Consider the following 20,140-nt stretch of genomic DNA (forward strand, 5'->3'; position numbering starts at 1 on the left):
CCACTTAATGCAAAATGCAAATGCAATAGACATCTAATCGCAGTATTTCTCGATCTAGAAAAAGCATTTGATTTGTTCCGGACAAAGGTCTTATTGCGAAACTTAATCTATACCAAATAAATGACCGCATACATAACTGGATAGCATACTTCCTAATAGATCGGAATATGTTGACAAACGTAGGGGATCAATATTCAGATATATACAACCTAGAAATAGGTACGCCACAAGGTAGCATGCTTAGCCCCATTTTATTCACCATCATGGTAAATGACCTTGACACTATAATTAACAAAAATAAGGTAGATCTATCCTAATTTGCTGATGATAATGAGATTTGGACAGCAGGCAATCCAAACAGCAAAACAGTAATAGGACAAATACAGGATGTGTGCATGATGTGATTTTGATTTTTAACACAGCATTAAGAATTTTCAGTCATATCACTACGATGTCTGCAATGTGGCAGTTTATATTGATGTCTATCACTGGGGCATCATGCCGCAGAGATGTAGCATAATGTCCCACCCAGTCACATTATCCTGACACCAGGCCGACCAGTCCTAATACTAACCTCTTAATGCTGAATGCCAAGCGAGGCAGCTGTTATTACCATTGTTGTCAGTCTCTGGTATGACTCGGCCGGGGATAGAACCCACGACCTCCCGCATCCGAGGCGGATGCTCAAATACAAGACAGTCTTAAACAAATAGGTTGGCGGGCAGATAAATGGGGTTTTAAAATATCCAACAGAAGCCATTATGTTCTTGATACACAACAGAAATACCACAGAATACCCTAAACTGAAATACAAGGGAAAATAATAAAATTTGTCAAAATAGCCAAATTCTGTGGAATTTTCCTTGACAAAAACCTAACACGGAAACACCATATTAAAGAGCTCACCAAAAAATGTAAAGCTGATCTAAGTGTCTATTAAGAAACCTCAAGTGAACTATATGGGGGCAGGGGGCAACCAAGAAACACTTTTAACAATATATAAGGCGCTTATAAGAGCAAAAATAGATTATGGATGCCAAGTCTATGCATCAGCTAACCAAACATCACTTAGTAAACTAGATTCCATATATGGCACTAATCATTTGCACTGAAGCACTAAACTCAACCTCCCTACAAGAGCTCCAAATACAGACTGGAGAATTACCACTGCAACTAAGAAGAAATGAAATCATATTACGATATGCCGTACAAGTTTCAATCCACAAAACAAGCCACCCCACCAGGAAAATTATCCAAGAAAGTAATATCCCTTTCATTAAAAAACTGAAACCACAACCACCTGGTGCAAAAGAAATGTATGAACTAGCTAAAGATCTTATCCTACCCACTCTAAAAGCTCAATGATGCAGTTACCCCGACACAGCACCATGGATGGGAGGTAACCCTAACTGTAACACAATAGACCTTACTTATGGCAACAAATAGGTACATGATATAAGGTCAAATATATAAGCCGAGACAGAAGAAAAATACATACAGTACACCAATATATGCACTGATGGCTCAAAAATTACAAAACCGTACAAAACTGCTGCGGCAGTAGTGAAGCCTGAAACCAACACAGAATTCTGAGCTAGATTACCCGTCACTTGCTCCATTTACACAGCCAAATTCTGGACCATTGTTGAAGCTCTAAAATGGATCCAACTAACAAACAATAGACAAGCAGTTATCATTAGCGACTCCGTTAGCGTCATTAACTCGATTAAATCATACCAGTCTATGATCACAAGAAGCAACCTCCCGAACGAAACCAACCACTTAATTAAATAAATAACACACATCTAATATAGTTCATGTGGGTGCCCTCCCATATCGGACTAGCAGGTAACGATAAAGCAGACCAAGTAGCTAAACAATATCTCCACGAATCAGACTCCATAGCATTATACTACAGCATCCAAGAATTGTATAGCATCAGAATTAAATTGACAATAAGTGGCAACAACAATGGGATAGCAGCAAAATGGGACGCAAGCTATACGTCATACTAAATAAGGTCGCAAGACACACCAACCCACCAGAACTCGTTAGAAGTCGGGATCAAAAACTGATACTAATAGGCAAAACTAAATTAGCCAGCAGCTTTGGGAAATATCTGACAATCAACAAAAACTCAGATGGCAAATCCCACAATGTCCACTCCAAGAAGATTTATAACATGTTTATAACACCTGTCATAAGAACTGAACCCAAATAACTTGGTTTAGGACAAAACAACATAAAATAGGGTCCCCACTGACCCATCCAGATTTCCCCAAAGAACAAAATTTAAATAAGGACATTACTTATAAAAATATTATAAACTTCCTCAACGACTTTGGGAAAAAAAAGGGGGGGCATTTAAACAAAACTGTATGACCCTCTAAACAATAAATAAATACATTTCAATTAATTACAACTAGGTGACAGGCTAACAAACTAAATGTAAGGGACAACAAGACCAGATGTTGCTGACATGTCTTAGCGACCCGAATATTTGGCAACGATATCTGCCTTATCAAAATAGATTTATCCTGAAAATAACATCACATAAATAACTCTATCCACAAGCTAGGATAATAGTCAAAACAAAATGAGTCCCAGCCTATCAAAACTAGTAGACAGGCTAACAAACTTAAAATTACGGAATAAATAAGAACAGATTATTCGGCAAAGATATCTGACTTATAAAAATAGATTGAGCCTGAAAATAAAATAGCATCACACAAATAAAACAAAATAGAAACAATTATCATAAATAGTAGACAGGTTAATAAACTTAAAATTAGGGAATAAGTCAGATCAGAATTCTTTGACATGTCTTAGCAACCAGAGTATTTAACAAAGATATCTGTCTTAATCAGACTTCGCCTGAAAATACAATAACAACATACTAATAGCTTCAAAGATCAATATCATCAGGCCTCGCTGCATAAGGCGGCAAAGTCGATCAAGATAGGAAAACTTATAACCCAAAAATTAATACCTATTAGGTGGCCCAAACCCCAAGGACCATCTGGCCCAGCTTGCACAAAGCGGCACACCATCAAGCCTAGGAAAGTTTAAATAACCATACACAAATGGGTGAACCCAAACCAAGAACCACCCCACCCAAATCAGATTCAATAAAGTTTAAATAACCCTAAAGAGTATCACTAAGCGATCACTGGTGCTGTACTATCATTATTAAAAATCAGCACAGAATATATCTCCATAACTCAGTCAAGACAGTTCATTAACCTTTTGGCAAGGGAGTCAAAAGTTTATACCCTGGATAAACCAAGGTGCCTTCCCAGTGAGCAGGCTCCTTCCTGACCGAACCTTCCTCCTTGCCACCACCGGACATTTAATTAAGAAACGTGCATAGCACATTAAATACATGAAGGGAGAGGCACTTTTTCCTCTCTTCATGAACAATTAATTAACCTTCCGCATGGGAATAAAAGCCTAGGTGTCCCAATGTGACCTCATAGCGGCGACCAATTGCTACTGACATCACATACTGACTGGCTGACACCTGGCACAGCTAATGCAGACTGAATAACTACCTTTAACTTGAGTGTGTGCTGGGTTTATCCCCACTTGATTATAGCCTTACATTCAGGTCGCTAGGGTCTATGAAGCCAGTCATATTGACCCAAGGCCTGATGGCTCAAATAAACAGTGTCTTTTATGAGACAAGATGGCTGCTATCGCTTAACTGGCTTGAAGCACCTGTTCCGTTTCTTAGGACCGTTTTCATGATATTTGTGCTTGTTGCCTGTTTTCATCTTCGTTATTGTGTTCATTATGTATTGGCTGTTAAATTCATATTTGTTTCTTCATCTTCTTGTTTTGGAAACGAGAACAATTAGACTTTTTCTCAGCTGTCTTGCTCCACTGTTTTTGAGCAAACCGCCATCACGTGATACTCGCCAATCAACCCGTTTATGCTACGATGGAACCTCATTAAGTGCTTTAAATGATCAATTCTTGGCTCTCCACACAACATTGTGATCTAGACTAAACGAACTGGGACTACATTCATCATTACCTAAATGTAAACAGACGCGAAAAAAGAAACATTGTTTCAAAGCTGGCCGGCATAGAACAGGAAGAAGAATCCCAGTTATCCCCCTTATTTCGGCACAACCATTTTAAAAAAAATTGACCGTTAATTTAGATAACCCAATTCAAATCCCTACTAATTCATCAACCTTTGTGTCAACTATCCAAGAAATACTTCTGTGCATTGCATTATTCAATGACCATTCAGTTGGACCAATGGAAAAGCACACAGAAATAGTTAATTTTATAAACGACCAAAATGTTGATATATTTTTCCCGACAGAAACATGGCTAAAAACATCAGGTGATGAGCCCAAGTGTGCGGATCTAACACCCACTGGTTACTCCATCAAGTCATTCCCTCGTAATTGTCGCAGTGGTGGAATTGCTGTCATCACAAAGAACTCCATGATAAAACGTTTTAACTACACCACAACATTCAATTTCGACCACACTCACACTGGAGCAAAGGTCAGTCCATTTTTTCTGCCTATACCGCCCTACTCCTAGAAGAAAAAACAAGCTGGCTGACTCTCTCTTTTTTGAGCAGTTTCCTAATCTCCTGGGCTATGGAAATTTGATAGGTGGCAACCTGATTATTCTTGGAGATTTCAACTTTCACTTTGACTGTCCCGGAAACTCAAATACATCAAAACTCATAGATTCCATTAATGTTTTCAACCTCAAACAGTCAGTTAACCAACCCACCCATAAACATGGTCACATTTTAGACTGGATTCTTCATAGACCTGATGATAACATTCTATGGTCCTCCCAGGCATCCCATGACCTTGCATGAGATCACCTCTGCATTATAGGCCATCTTGCTTGACATATCAGTCCCTAACCCTCCACCTTTATCTGTTACTAAGAGAAACCTCCATATGATAAATAGAACCAAACTAATGCACGACATCCAAGCTAACCTAAGAACTTGCTTACCTCCTACCACAGAACAACTCAATAACTGTCTACGTTCATTGCTTGGAAAACATGCCCCAGCTACCAAGTGCAGAGTATCAATTCAAAAGTCTTCTCCATGGTATAGCAGTGTTAGAAACCAGCTTCGCACTGCTAAAAGAGACCACCGTAAAGCTGAGCGACTCTGGCTTTCCACCAGACTCACTATTCATAAGCAAATCTATGATGTCGCTAAGAAGAATATCACAAATATAGGCCATGCAGCGAAATCAGCCCACTATACTACTAAGATCATGGAAAGTTCCAGCTGCAAAAAGCTCTTCGAGATTACTAACAAGCTACTGTCAAGGAACAAATCAACACCACTTCCAACTACCTTCACTCCAGTCGACCTTCCGGACATGTTTGCAAATTTCTTCTGTGACAAAGTACAAATCATAAGAGATAAGCTTGACACCACAATTTCAATTGACTCGTCGTCACCATATAGTTGGGATACATAATTTGAGTGGCAACCATAGTTGGGATACAGAATTTGAGTGGCAACCATTAGCAGCATTTGAACCTGTCTCTATGGATTTCGTACGTACAATCCTGATGAAGAGTGCACCAAAGTCATGTGAACTGGATCCAATTCCAACATCACTGCTGCTTGAGTGCTTAGATCCAGTATTACCTTCACTAACTGATGTTATTAATAGCTCTCTCTCATCAGGGGAATTCCCATCATTTTTCAAAACTACCATCTGCTGATAAAACCAACACTAGACCATAACGATTTCAAGAACTCCTGCCCAGTTTCTAATCTCCCATTCATATCAAAAATCTTAGAAAATGTTGTTATATCCCAGTTTGTGTCTCATCTAAATTCAAGCAATCTTTATAGCAATGTACAATCTGCACATCGCCCTTGCCAAAGTACAGAAACTGCTATTATAAAAGTAGTTAATGACATTCTCTCTGCGTTGGATAGCGGAAAGATTACAGTCCACACCCTCCTTGATTTGTCTGCAGCATTTAACATAACAGACCATGATATATTGCTTCACCGTTTCCAGCATATATGCGGCATTCATGATACAACCTTACTGTGGTTCAAGTCCTACTTGGTCAACAGGACACAAATTGTATCTGCAAATAGAATAAACTCCAGCCTAGTTGATCGATGTTGTGGTGTTCCATAGGGGTCTGTTCTTGGGCCTGTTCTCTTCATTCTGTACACTCATTCGCTCTCAAGTGTCATAGATCATCATGCAGTGTGTCACCAATTGTACGCTGAAGACACCCAAATATACAAATCTAGCCACCCAACTGAAGTTGATGCTACCATCCAAGGTGTAGAGAGGTGCATTTCTGATGTGAAATCATGGATGACATGTAACAAGCTGCAGATGAATGATGATACAACTGAGGCCATTCTGATCACAACACAAAGACTTTCTCATTCACATCCTTTACCTCAAACAATAAATATCAGCAATGCCAACATTAAATTCACACATTCAGTATGACACCTAGGTGTTACTCTGGATAGTACTCTCACACTGCACCAACATGTCATGAACATATGCAAGGCTGCATATCTTGCGTTGAGATGCATCAGCTCAATTCGCAAATATCTTTCAGCTGATGCCACCAAGACACTTGTGTGTTCAGTAGTACTTTCAAGACTGGACCATTGTAACTCAATTCTGTCTGGTTCATCTCAATATCTATTCCAGAAACTTCAAAAGGTTCAAAACACAGCTGCTCGGATCATACTTAGAGTACCACGATCAGAGCACACCTCCCCGCTGCTCTATTCCCTAGACTGGCTATCCATTCGATCCAGAATCAAACAAAAAATTTGTTCTCTGTACTACGTTTCACTGTCGGACTCTTGTCCAACATACCTATCCAATCTCACCCATGTGTACACACCAGCAAGCTACTTACGCTCCTCTTCTGACAATCGTATCCTCATTGTTCCCACTATGAAAACAAAGTCATATGGACAGCGTTCTTTTGCATACCAGGGCCCAGCAACGTGGAATGAATTCCCCACTGAACTTAGATACAATTACATAGTGACCACATTCAAAAGCGCTCTGAAAACTCACTTATTTCGACTGCAAGAACAAACTTAAAGACGTAGTAATGTTTCCAACCTGAAATATTCTCAGCATGTTTTTTATTTTTTAATGTTTTCTAATTTCATGTGTTTGTTTTTGTAATAATATGATAATGTTTTTATCTTATAGGTGTTGTCTAATGTTGAAAGCGCTTAGAGCTTCTAAAGATTAGGCGCTGTACAAAGTCCTCATTATTATTATGCACAGTAGTTCCCGGAGGATGTGGCTCTAGTCTGCTATGGACATTAACAAGACATACATGCCCGTTTGGGCAAAAACATACGTAATTTAAATGATGATTATGATTCTCCACTCTCCAAAAGTTTTCATTATTAGAATCACAACTATAAAAGTTTCAATAACTTAGCTAAAGGCTCTGATATTGATGTAGGCAGCAATTAGTTTTTATAAATCATCAAATTCAGAGGACTTAGTGATGTAGTATGAAAAATGGCACATACAAAAATTCTTCCTTGAAAAATAATTACACAGGTATAACGATCGGACTTTACTCTTAAATTTTTCCATGCATACTAGATGTGTAATAAAAATGTAAAAGGGTTAAAAGTGCTGTTAAACGTAATATACACTGCACTGCTTAACAGTTAAGAGGCAGGCCTATGTGTATGGAGTCGAATCAGTAACAGGTTTTCTATTTATAGTGTACTCCACTGGTGTAACTGTGTAAGAGACTTTGACAACGAAAAGGGCAAAGTTAGAGTGTTTTTCTTTCATTACCAGAATTAACAGTGGATTGCACTGGAGAAAACATTCTTGTATTTGCTTGATAATGCTTTGAATAAACATAATTGTGAGAGATTATTAAGTATTGTTAACAAAAATAAAAATGAATTTAGATCCAGGCTCAGTAACCAAGCATTTAGTGCTCTACTACTGTGCATAGCAATCACTGTCTCAGCTGGTACAAAGTGTTTTGAAATGCAATATGAGTCTTTTGCTTTTTAAAGCTCAAAGTGTTGTATACGAAAACTTGAAGCTGTAATTGATGTTAAAAGTCCAGAGGGATAAAGAAATCTATTTGTACATATGCTCATTGAATTTGTATCATATTATATATGGATTATTCATTTTATTCTCTGATTACTCCATTTGTCCACTTGGATTAAACTTTTTCCTCACCAAGGGTTGGCATGTATGTTACTGACATAACTGAAATTCTCATTTGAAATAACTTAATTTGGTGAGTGAAAATGTATTTTCATTGCTCGGCACAATCTGTTTTATTTTGGTATCCTCGTCAATACAAGGCACATAAATACTCTTGCAGTGGGGGTGAAGGTAAATTTAACTTGGCACTGCATTTGACATATATTTACTTTTGTATTTTAATGCTATATATTTAATGTTTTAAATAACTGATTAAGTTTAGGCATGCTTGGATTATAGCAGCAAAAAAATATATAAAGCACTCCAGGTAATATGGCATGCAACTGTCACCAGGGCAATGTCTGAAAATGAATATGTAAGAGCATAAAATAAAATATGTAGGAAAAAAAATGGTGGTTAAATTTGTACTTAAATGTATACAATAAACAATTCTAGTTTTGTGTACAAATGACAACAGCATTGGGTACAAAATAACCAAATGACATGGGTAAGGAATGACCTGTTTTGTGTTCAATAAAACGTAAATATTGCCATTCCTGCTATTTTCCCAAATGATCTGAATATTCCCTTTTATTATTCTGTACTGTTAAAACTTTTTAATAGGTGCACTGTAACTTTCGTCTTGACCTGTAGCTTGTTAGATGAAAATTAGAAAAAAATAAATATCCTGATCAGACATTTTTTATCATAAAATATATGCAGTTTAAAGCATCTGAGGTAGTCCTGTTAAGTTAGTCTGGTACCCCGACCAACTCCAACGAATCTAAAATGGAATCGGGATTTGAATCAGACACAGACAAGCCAGTATCTGGATTTTACCGCAAACAATCATAGTTCTGTAATTTGTGTTTTTTTCTGTATGTCCATATTTTAAGGGTCACTTCCATAAAAACTTACTGCAAAATTGTACTGGTTGGCAGGTCTACAACTTATGTCTTAAATTCCACTGAAAGAATGTACCATATAAATGTATAATTCAGTAATTCTGATTCAAAAGGGTTACAATGGTGAACCTCTGTTCAGGAAACAACAGTCCAACAAATGAGACTGCATCAACCCTTCATAGTTATCCTTGTGTGAGAAGACCTGTATCAGGAAGGTGGGGATTGCTAATGGATGTAAGTAACTTCCGTCCAATTGGGGCTGCCTAAAAACCCTACCTCATGAGTATTGACAGTTTCCTTCATTCAGACAGTGTCAACCGTTCAACCCTTGATGGAATGAGTGATATATGTACTCCAGAAAGAGCCATGGACACTACATTATGGAAGTTAGCAACAAGCCTATGTACAGACAGGTGGACTGACAGATGGCGGTACCATGCATATGTACAGCTTAGCAGATCAAAAGTAGTAGTAACATGCTTACATTCAGACAGGCTGGTGGATGGAAAGATGTGGTAACATGCTTACATTTAGACAGGCTGGTGGATGGAAGAATATGGTAACATGATTACATTAAGACAGGCTGGCGGATGGAAAAACGTAACATGCTTACATGCAGACAGGCTGGTGCATGGAAGGATATGGCAACATGCTTACATTCAGACAGGCTGGCAGATCAAAAGAAACATTCAGACAGGCTGGTGGATGTAAAGATGTGGCAACATGCTTCCATTCAGAAAGGCTGGTGGATGGAAATATGTGGTAACATGCTTACATTCAGACAGGCTGGCGGATGGAAAGATGTGGAAACTTGCTAACATTCAGACAGGCTGGTGTATGGAAGGACATGGTAACATGCTTACATTCAGACAGGTTGGTGGATGGAAAGATGTGGCAACATGCTTACACACAGACAGGTTGGCGGATCAAAAGATGTGGTAGCATGCTTACACACAGACAGGTTGGCGGATCAAAAGATGTGGCAACATGCCTACATTCAGACAGGCTGGTGGATGGACAGATGGCGGTGATAAGCTTATGTACAGATGTTGGCGGATGGACAGATGGCGGTGATAAGCTTATGTACAGATATTGGTAGATGGACAGATGGCGGTGATAAGCTTATATATAGATACTGGTGGATGGACAGATGGCGGTGATAAGCTTATGTACAGATGTTGGTGGATGGACAGATGGAGTGATAAGCTTATTTATGTCAGTAAAGCCTTTGGTAGATACATGAGTACTTTTTGCATGAATGCATTACCCCAGACATATAAAACATGTACACAGGACTGTGCTATGTACACATCACTGTGCCATAATATTGCTGGCCATTAGCCATACATGGTTGCAAATATGCCTACTCTATGATCAACTTACTTTTGTAATATACTGTCCATATGACACGATAGTTCTTTGAATCAGATGTGGAATATGTCCTGTTTTTTAATAAAATAAGGACTGCAAATAATATTTAAATCACTGAGTTGCATCATGCCATATAAAAAAGTTTTCCTTCTGACAATCTAAAGAACATACCTCAAGGTATCATTAAAATATAGTGAAAGTCATGTCTCGTACAAGTTTTCCCCCCGATAATCAAAACAACAGTCTTCAAGATAACATTGAAATCTCTCCATTCAGTCTTACACACACATCCAAGATCATTTAGTAACTGTAAAACTGACATTCATAAAACTGGTACACTGAAATGACTAACTAGAATCTCAAGTATTTTCAAGATCTGACTAGGTGTAACATCCCAACACCAATATATGTCATATGAATACGATGAAGAACATAGGCTGTTGTATATTTGTTTATGTGATTACACAAAAAGTCCACAAATAGGGATGGCCTACCTTCAAGGTGTACATCTGTTCTTTGTGATTACACATAAGGTTATCAGTTAATAATGGCCTACCTTCAAGTTGTACTTTTGTTCATAGTACCTACACGTAAGGTTCATGGATAATGATGGCCTACCTTCGTGCTGTACTATCCATTCCCCAGTGTCCAGAGAGATTTTGCAACAATGTTTATATACATCGATTCCCTCTGTACTCGTCCTCTCAGATATATCAACCTGATGTCCAAGGAGGCGCTTTGTTAATGTTGTCTTTCCAACCCCAAACTGACCAACCACCATGACTCTGCAGTTATAAACTTTCTCCTTTCCATCTCGCAGAGCCTTTTTGTACAACATAAGGGATTCATTATCCATATGAAGGATCTCCACAGGAATAATAGGGTCTGAAAACAGATATTTTCAACAACATGGATTAAGTGAGAAAAAAAATGTAAAACAGTGTTTCTTTTCATAAAGTTGTAATACAATTAAGGGGGAAAAAAGACAAACAATATTCACTTTCTTCTAGGTACATGCACTACTGGTAGTGTTAGAAGAATTAGCAAACCCTTTTATCATTTGACCTCTTTGAACCTTATCTGGTGTATCCATATACAACTGTGAAACTTTTAACAACATCGCAGGAATAAAGATTCATTTTGCTGTCTTATAGCATAATATTTGTTTCTATATTGAGAATATGCATTGTGTTGTTTTGAGAAAGTCCACTTTTCATCATTTGGTGTAGTGGGGGAGGGGGATGCTAGACTGATCTGAGACTTTGCCATTAATAAATAATTTTCCATGGACGAAAAACATAGGAAGTATTCAAAAGGATGTTTAGACACTTGCAACTTAATGTTTCATCTATACAGCCAACTTTTAATCATACAGCAATAATAACTATTATGTCTTTATGGCAGCACTCTACATTCAGTATATACTTCTGAGAGAGGGCCTGGTATAATACAAGTTGTTTGTATTGGCAACATACACATTGGAGATTGTGACTTTAATTTCCCTACGTCTATGGTCACGCCTTAAAAATGTTAACTTCAATTTCTTCTGTTAGGAAACCAATATTTCCTAGAAAATATGTTTCTTTGAGAATATTAACCCAATCATAATGCTATCAGAGTACTACTATTACCGCTCAAAATCAAGCCCTCCCAGATACTATGTTTAGCTAAAGGGAGCTAAAAATTGTATGGTGGCCTATGCGAGTCAGACAGAGTGATCTCCACTTAGGTATAAGACCTGGCAGCAAAGCCTGCAAACGTATCTGTTACTACTGAAGCACAAGGCACAGTCTATGGATGTAACTATGGGGAAGGTGGGAGGGTGTATGTGTATTAGCATTGGGTAAGTATTCATGAAGAAACATATTTTAATAGGAAAAATTGGTTTCTTCTTCAAATAAGTTATCCTGTCATATTCAGTCATAATACCTTAGGAGAATATGTAAGAGGTGGAAGTAGGTACATTCCCTTACCCATGTGATATTATCCCCAGTACCCTAAGGTTGAGACAGCTTCTAGATAAACTGGCTGGAAGGGACTCCATCTGAACAGGCACGGTTTCAAAAGGGAAACACCCACCCACCCCAGTAAAATCCAGTGGAAGTAGAGAAGCCGCATCTTAAGAAGCTATCAATCAATCTAAAAGGGTGACCTTTTGAGCTGGAAATATAGGTCCTACCATTTAGAACTGTGCCCTCTGGGATGACAAACTTTGATGATACAAGCCTGAGAGAGAATGGGCACTCTGATATCCATCCCACAGCCTGAATGATTCAGTTCACGAACAGTTCTGGCTTAAATCTCACTTAATCATAGTGTGTTTATTCCACTCACAGATAAGATGAAACTATAGTTTTGATGAAATGTGACCTGGTTGTTGCCACTGTCATTACTAGTCACATGACCATGACATCAGGTCCAATAGTCATGTGATATCATCAATAAACCCCTTTCCAATGTTTTTGTAGAAAACTTTGAAAATACTGTTTGACAAATTACAAAAGGACACACAATTCTCGACATATTTATTCTGAGAGCAATGACCAGATAACTGTTGATGTTACAACCTGGACAAAGCCAGAGTCATCCAGCAGAGAACTTGTCAAGGTTGTATCAATGTAATATAACACAAACACCATTGTCCTGTGCTCTACAACATTAGAATGTGGTTTACTGTTATATCACATGACTACTGGTATGCTCAGGAAAAAAACTATGTATGGTCAAACTTGTATCTGACACCAGTCATTATTGTGGAAATACAAAAGAAGCAGTTAATAAAATAGTGGCACTTATTGATGACTGAACAAAGTGAACTACAAGTTCATATAAAATGAAACCTTAAATTAACTATCACATTAATACATTGCTGTTGTTGTTCTTGTGGGGTTTAACGCCAAATATGTTCTATGCATGGTGGCCAGTATTAATGGTGGAGGAAGAACCTGGAAAAACCCAAGGAAGAACCACCGACCCACAAAAAGCTACTGGCAAGCTTTCTCACATACCCACATTGGCTGAATCATAGACTCGAACCCACGCATACAGCTGGTCAGATGGCAGTATCCATAACGGAAAGCGCTTTAGACCACTTGGGGCCCCTAAATATATTGTTGTAACGAAGTATCCCTCTATCTAAAAATTAGACACATTCACATGTCAAGCATGGTGCCATATTTGTTCTTGGTTGTGTTGATTCGATTGGAAAAAGGGTTTAGTTCATTGATATAACGACTTGATACTTCAGTGTATTATCTATTCATGGCAATATGTTTTCGGTGCAAATGAATGAGACCAACAATATGGTCTAACTTAAGTCACTTCTGCATTAATCTGTTGCTCTCATATATTGTTTTACTGGGGTTGTTTCAAAACAGGTTATAAATCTTTCTACTGATACATATATATATATATATATATATATATATATATATATATATATAAATGGTAGTTGATTAATCGTTCTTAAGAAATTGCAATCACATTACTGGAATCGAGTTACTTCAATCTGTTAACATTAATTACTATCATTATCACTGGTCTCAAGTGCCAATGGACTTTGAGACCAAAATTGTTCTGGTGTTGACGCCCTGCTTGTGCAGTGTTTGTACCATCTACACCAACCTTAACAAGCACAGAAGCTAGAAAGAGAAGAAAAAAAAAAACAAAATATGGAGGCCCCATGACATGGTTTGGATCACCTATTGTTTTGCAAGAATGGTTGGTCCAATCTGATACAAGTGAGTAGTCTGGTACCTCAGGTGGCTCACCAGAGTATGTGGGCGAGAGTATACCTGTGGTAATTGATGGAAGAAATGGGGAAGGAGAAACTCTGTTCCTCTCTCTCCTTAATGCCCATGTGTGAAAATAGGGCCAGATGACATGTCATTGCTGAAAACTGACACAGTAAATTCTCTGGCAACAAAAATCCCCTTCTCATGTATGCTCCCTAACAGGGTCATGCCAAGATAGTCAACTATATCAGGGGCAACTTTTTTACTCTTGCTTTCTCCCCTCCTCAATTCAACACCCTAATAGAAATGGAAACCAAAAGGGAGTGAGTGCACAGGAAAATAGCAATGATTCTTAGCAGCATTTCTAGCAAACAAAAATAAATGTGTCAGGTATGGAAGAAGTTAACACAACATTCCCAAGTTTGATGGGTCTATAAAGACGTGTAGATGCAATTTATCAACTTCTAGAAAAGGCATACATAGAGAGAACATTTCTGTATGTGAGTTTTTATCAGTGGGTGAGAAAACAGCATGCAACCGACTTGCTATAAAGATGCTATCGTGTCATCTGGATTGAAAATGCTCCAACAAATACCCAGTAATTTTTGCAATCATTAGCACTTGTGGGATGATGTTTCTGTCATAATCACCTATATCTAAGGAGGCGCTGACCTTAAGTAGAACTGATTATAGGTTGAGGATGTCACTTGATATAAAATCTATACATTTCCTCTATAGCTACCGTGAACTGGATCCCGTCTATTCCGTTGTCAGATCAGCATTTTCTGGAATGTGATTCATTACCTTATTAGTGGGAATTAATCATGAAGTACAATCAACATACATCATTTTGCCCAATTTTGTATATATTTATACGCCATTAGTAGTGGTAATATTATGGAATGCTGGTCAGGCATGAATGGTTTGACTCAACTGGACAGCATTATAAGTAATGCTGTTTAACTGTGAATTTCATAGGAATGATCATTCCGATCAATCAGCTGTCCGACCCACCAGTCACATAACAGGCTTCGGCCAACTGTAAACATAACAAAGTTCATTCATATGGATGGAATGACTTGTTGGCAGTCAGAAAGGCATACCAAAGATGGTATATGCCTTGTGGTCTTGGCTGACTGGTATAGCATGGTCTATGGTTGATACGGCTGGTCGGCTATGTGGTTTGTTTGGAAGGATGAAACACAAGTAAACATACACAGATCATTTGTATGGTGAGACAGATTAGCTGGCAGTGTAAACAGCATAACAAAGATGATATATGCTTTACAGTCTGGCCAGCTAGTGCAATATGTTTTGTATGGTCTGTCCATTTGTCCGTACTGTATTGATCAAATTGCATATCTTCATATCCGGCGTGTTTTCCTTAATAGTTGTATGCATGTACAAGGCAAAATATTGCAAGTCCTCCTGCCTCATGGGTATGGTAATATATAACTGTCAGTCATCATACCTCATGTACTAGCAAATGACACTAGCTTCTCAACATTGGTTACACTCAAGACAAGTCGGTGTGAAATTTTCATGTGTATGGTACAAACTACTTTTAATTCTGTCCACGGAAATACCACAACAATATTGTGGTGTAAGAGCAAGAAAACTGATACGTGTGACGTTTTAGTGTCACGATAAATTCACCAGGTCATGTTTATTTTTTTTTTCTTTTGCCATCTCGCTGATGGCCAGTCAGTTTGTTCCTGAGGTTGGTTATAAACCGTCCTATGCAGCTGAGATATGTTTGTAACTATATATACTGCTAGGTACACCAAATTTGACCAGTGGACTCGATCGACAGAATGAGCTTTTGCTAGGTCGCCGAATGTGGCATCGCCACGAGAATATTCCGGCGATGTGTATCCACTGGATGACAACGTAATGAAACTGGCAACCAAGGAAATCTTTCATGCTGAAGCTCAAATAATCCACACCAAAGTGAAATGCAAACTATTTTCCTGAATAAGCTATCACATCATTAGGACGCCATAAGTTCCAGAAACCATAAATCGACATTTCTTGAATTACACTGCACATTATCTCACATTGAGTCCTGTGAGGTTGAAGTCTAATTAATGCTTTTAGCTCTCTCTGTGATTCATTGCTGGCCCTGTGATCTATCAACATCTTCTAGTAAACGATGACACAATCTCGCAGCCATTTATCTGACAATTCTCATGTAAGTGAAGGAGGTTGCCCATGATATCCGCACATAATAGTAGTTTATTTTATTTCTGACCAACCAGGAAATATTTCTAACGTTTCTTTGGACATGGTAAATATTTCATCCTAAATGTTAATTTTATGAAAATGTTTCTCATCCATACAAGCAGAAGTCCATGCATCACCATGCCATCGAAAGAAAGTGTGATAAGTAACTGCCTTAACACCTCTCTGTATCATCTCCCTAGCAAGTCTGCGAGTGGGTGTCAGCACAACCATATCAGAATCCCTAAATAATTCTAATGCATGCACTGTTTTACAAAAACCACCTGGACCATTAAGCCAAACAGTTTTATGTCATATTATAGGATCATTTACTGACCGTTCTGATAATTTATCATTGCAATAATATACGCCTAGGAGCATTTCTCTGAGAACCAAATTAAGTACTGACCATGTTTTGATATTGGACTAGCAGAAGCATGTGTCGTATTGTTGCACTAAATGAAAAGCTGGCCTCCTTTTATATTATCATGACAATTACGTCTTTTGAATCAAATAAAGGAGGTGGAATTAATAATAAAAAAAAACGTCACAAGGCATCCAAATCCTGCATGCTTAAGACCAAGGGTCACTGGTCATATGTTGGTCACCTCATTTCAGTCGATCAATCAAACACTGTAATGAATGTTATTGTCTGGGCCAATAAGAGGGCGGGGGGGGGGGGGGGGGGGGGCAAACAGGGGGGGGGGGGGGCAAACAGGGATATATTCCCAGGGCCCGAACCAAACAACACTTTTTAATTTTATGAAAGAAAAATTTTGTTTGAACAAGATAGGCCCAGGTGTATCTTACCCCAGGGTCCATGATCGCTCTCTATGGCTCTGGTTATTGTGTGAGTAATCTGATTGAACTACCTTACAATAACAGACTCGTTCATAACTGTGATCAAGGAAAGCAAGGCAACCAAGCAAAATGGCAGCCTCACAAAATAAAGCACTTTGTTTCACATGTACAGACCACTGTGTGGAATAGAGTTTCAGAGAATACCAGAATTTGCATGTAAAGATATCTTCAATGATGATTAAATGTTTCAATGTTAATTGAGTTTCAACGTAGATAATTGTCTCACAAAATAAATGTTGCATGATTTTGATAAAAAGGAATCTTATTTTGTAGTGTATCAAAAGTTAGTCTGGTTCCCTGCTTAGTAGACTCCATGTTTTGCACACAAAAATGATAAACCACTCCAGGACCCAAACTATTTAAGAAAACAAAAAGCGGTCATGTAATACACAAAAACATTTGTGCACAATGTTGGTTGTTGAAACCAGGTGTAACCATGTTATCGATCCTTCAGATGTTGGAGATTTTGAAAATAAATGTAATTTATTACAGATTAACAATCAACTTCATCAGAAAAAATGCTTTATTGACAATTATTTTCTATGCTATTATAAAAAAGGATCCAGTCATTAAACAGCCCAGTTCCCCATCCCTAAACCCCGTGGTTATCTGGATGTCTAGTGGATTGTTTGGAGGTCTTACGGTAACTCGCACCCTCGCTTATAGTGTGGTCTATGTTTTTGGACCCCAATGTGCATGAGTTATCGATGGAGAGGTGTATGTGCAGTTCCAACAGTGATATCTTCATCGGGATAATAAAACTGGTATCACTGCTGTGGATATATCATTCTTCTCTGACTGATATGTGTCATCATCAAATAATACTAAACATGCAATGCTGCAAACTGAAATGATGGATGTCTAAATGTTTTACAAACTACTGTATTATCACTTTACTTTTCATATACTCGTGATATGCAATAAACTATTGTTTGGTAAATCAATAGGACACAAAGCAAACCCTTAAAATTCTCAATTTGTTCTAAACATTCAATTAAGGATAAAATCCATCTTGTACACGTAACAATGTCGTGTAGTTACAGTTACCTGGTTTGTCTTCAGAATCCCCAGGGAATGGCACAGATGGAGGTATTTCTGTCTCTACACTTGACTGCCCTTTCTCTACCTAGATGACAAACAGAAAAAATCATTAGCAAACTTGAAGCTTATTATGTTTATCAATGCTCTGTGATGTGATCCTGTAAAATGCCAACATTTCACTTTACATCTGGGAGCAATTCTTAAAAAATTCAGACTGGTCCGCTGACTAACTTGATTATCAATATAACAAATCTGCAAGGCAAAGTTTCAAATTTAAATTAAAAAATCTGCCTTCTTTGAAATGGGTCATATAGAGTTGCTATAAATATAAAATAAGGACAGTATATGGAGGTCTAGACACAAGAGTCTGATGTTTTATCAATAAAAAAAAATAAGGTCATTTTGTGTTGTCACATATTTCATCATATTTTATTGATAAAACATCTGACTTATGTGGCCTACAATGGGAAAATATAACTCTTACATTTTTCTGACACAGCAATCTTTCATTTAATAATATTTTCAAATGTATATGATGAGTGGGATTAAAGAGATGATAATAAAAGTGACAAGCACAACTTGTTATGGCTTTATTTTTAATTTTAAATGTACTGGAAAAGAACTGTCCATGAACAGGCAAAAGTAAGATGTATTTTGGTGTTAAAAAAAGTGTGATAATTTCACCAAATGTGTAATGGTGGGCATGTAAGAGTCGTGTGAAGACAAAAAAAAAAAAAAAAACAGATGTGTAGACAGTTACAAAAAAGAAGTTGTGATATGCATGACTTGTGTCGAGACAAGCAGTTTGAAGGTAAACGGCTGAATAGCACAACTTTAAACCAATTCGCTGGAGTTCTCAGGCATCACTGGTTTCCAAATGTGCAAATTCATACAAATTATCGCATGCACTGGCAACATCTTCCCTTTGTTCCAACAACTATTCCCATATTGAGCACCAGAATAAAACAAATCATTCTAGTGACACTAAAGGGACATAACTCTAAAATGGACATGAATTGTTTTCCTAGACGCCTAATATTAAACTTCATTTGGATGGTCTTGGTTTAATTAATGATCCTCGTGAGCAACAATGATACAAGTTACAAAGGTATTTCATGAATGCGCATGATTATATATATATATATATATATATTCTAAACTAAACAACACCAACACATAGAATGTGTGACCAGTTTCGCTTTAATGCTTCATCGGGTTGAATTCAAACTGAATTCAATATCATTGCTTACGGCATTCAGTATGTTGTTTCTAAGTGATCAATGAAATAAACAATATGACATAAACAAGATGACATCATAGCTTACATTTTTAACCTGATTATCTTATACTGTAACGAATACATGACATGGAGATATGCATATACAGCAAAGATTAATGATATCATAATACATAAAAATATATCAAACTGGATCTTAAAGATACATATATCTCTACTGATAATTATATATAAAATTTATTACTAAATAGAGATAAAAAGTTTTATAAATATTTGTATTAGCATAATGCACACCCATTAAAGATATAGAAAATAAATAAATACAATTTTTTTAAAAAATATTATAAGAAATATATATTGATATATTCTTGACAAATGTTAAATAGTTTATCAGAACTCAATTTATATATTAAAAATTATGGTGTACATAACGCTTACTATCAAGTATTTTATAAATATTAATCGTATTAAAAAGAGAATTAATTTAAAATGCACTTTCATTTTTAAAGAAATAATAAACTTATTTTCATGACATTAGATTATACTTTTACGAATTAAGTTTTTCTGCAACGTAGAATAATA

The 20,140-nt window shown here is 37.2% G+C and overlaps 1 protein-coding gene across 3 annotated transcripts in view; it reads right to left on the reverse strand.

The window, feature by feature from the left end:
• LOC149789929 (uncharacterized) overlaps window positions 1-20,140 on the reverse strand; it is a 160,198-nt gene that overhangs the window by 118,265 nt on the left and 21,793 nt on the right. For all 3 annotated transcript variants that reach the window (XM_089971994.1, XM_089971993.1, XM_089971992.1), the window contains exons 2-3: window positions 18,328-18,406; window positions 11,084-11,350 (exon numbers count right to left, since the gene is read on the reverse strand). In XM_089971994.1, coding sequence (XP_089828120.1) covers window positions 11,084-11,321 — 238 coding nt within the window. In that variant the 5' untranslated portion in view covers window positions 11,322-11,350; window positions 18,328-18,406. The remainder of the gene's footprint in view (window positions 1-11,083; window positions 11,351-18,327; window positions 18,407-20,140) is intronic.

The sequence above is a fragment of the Sinohyriopsis cumingii genome, chromosome 10, assembly GCF_028554795.1.
Source record: "Sinohyriopsis cumingii isolate HCF-2022 chromosome 10, ASM2855479v2, whole genome shotgun sequence".
Taxonomy (NCBI): domain Eukaryota; kingdom Metazoa; phylum Mollusca; class Bivalvia; order Unionida; family Unionidae; genus Sinohyriopsis; species Sinohyriopsis cumingii.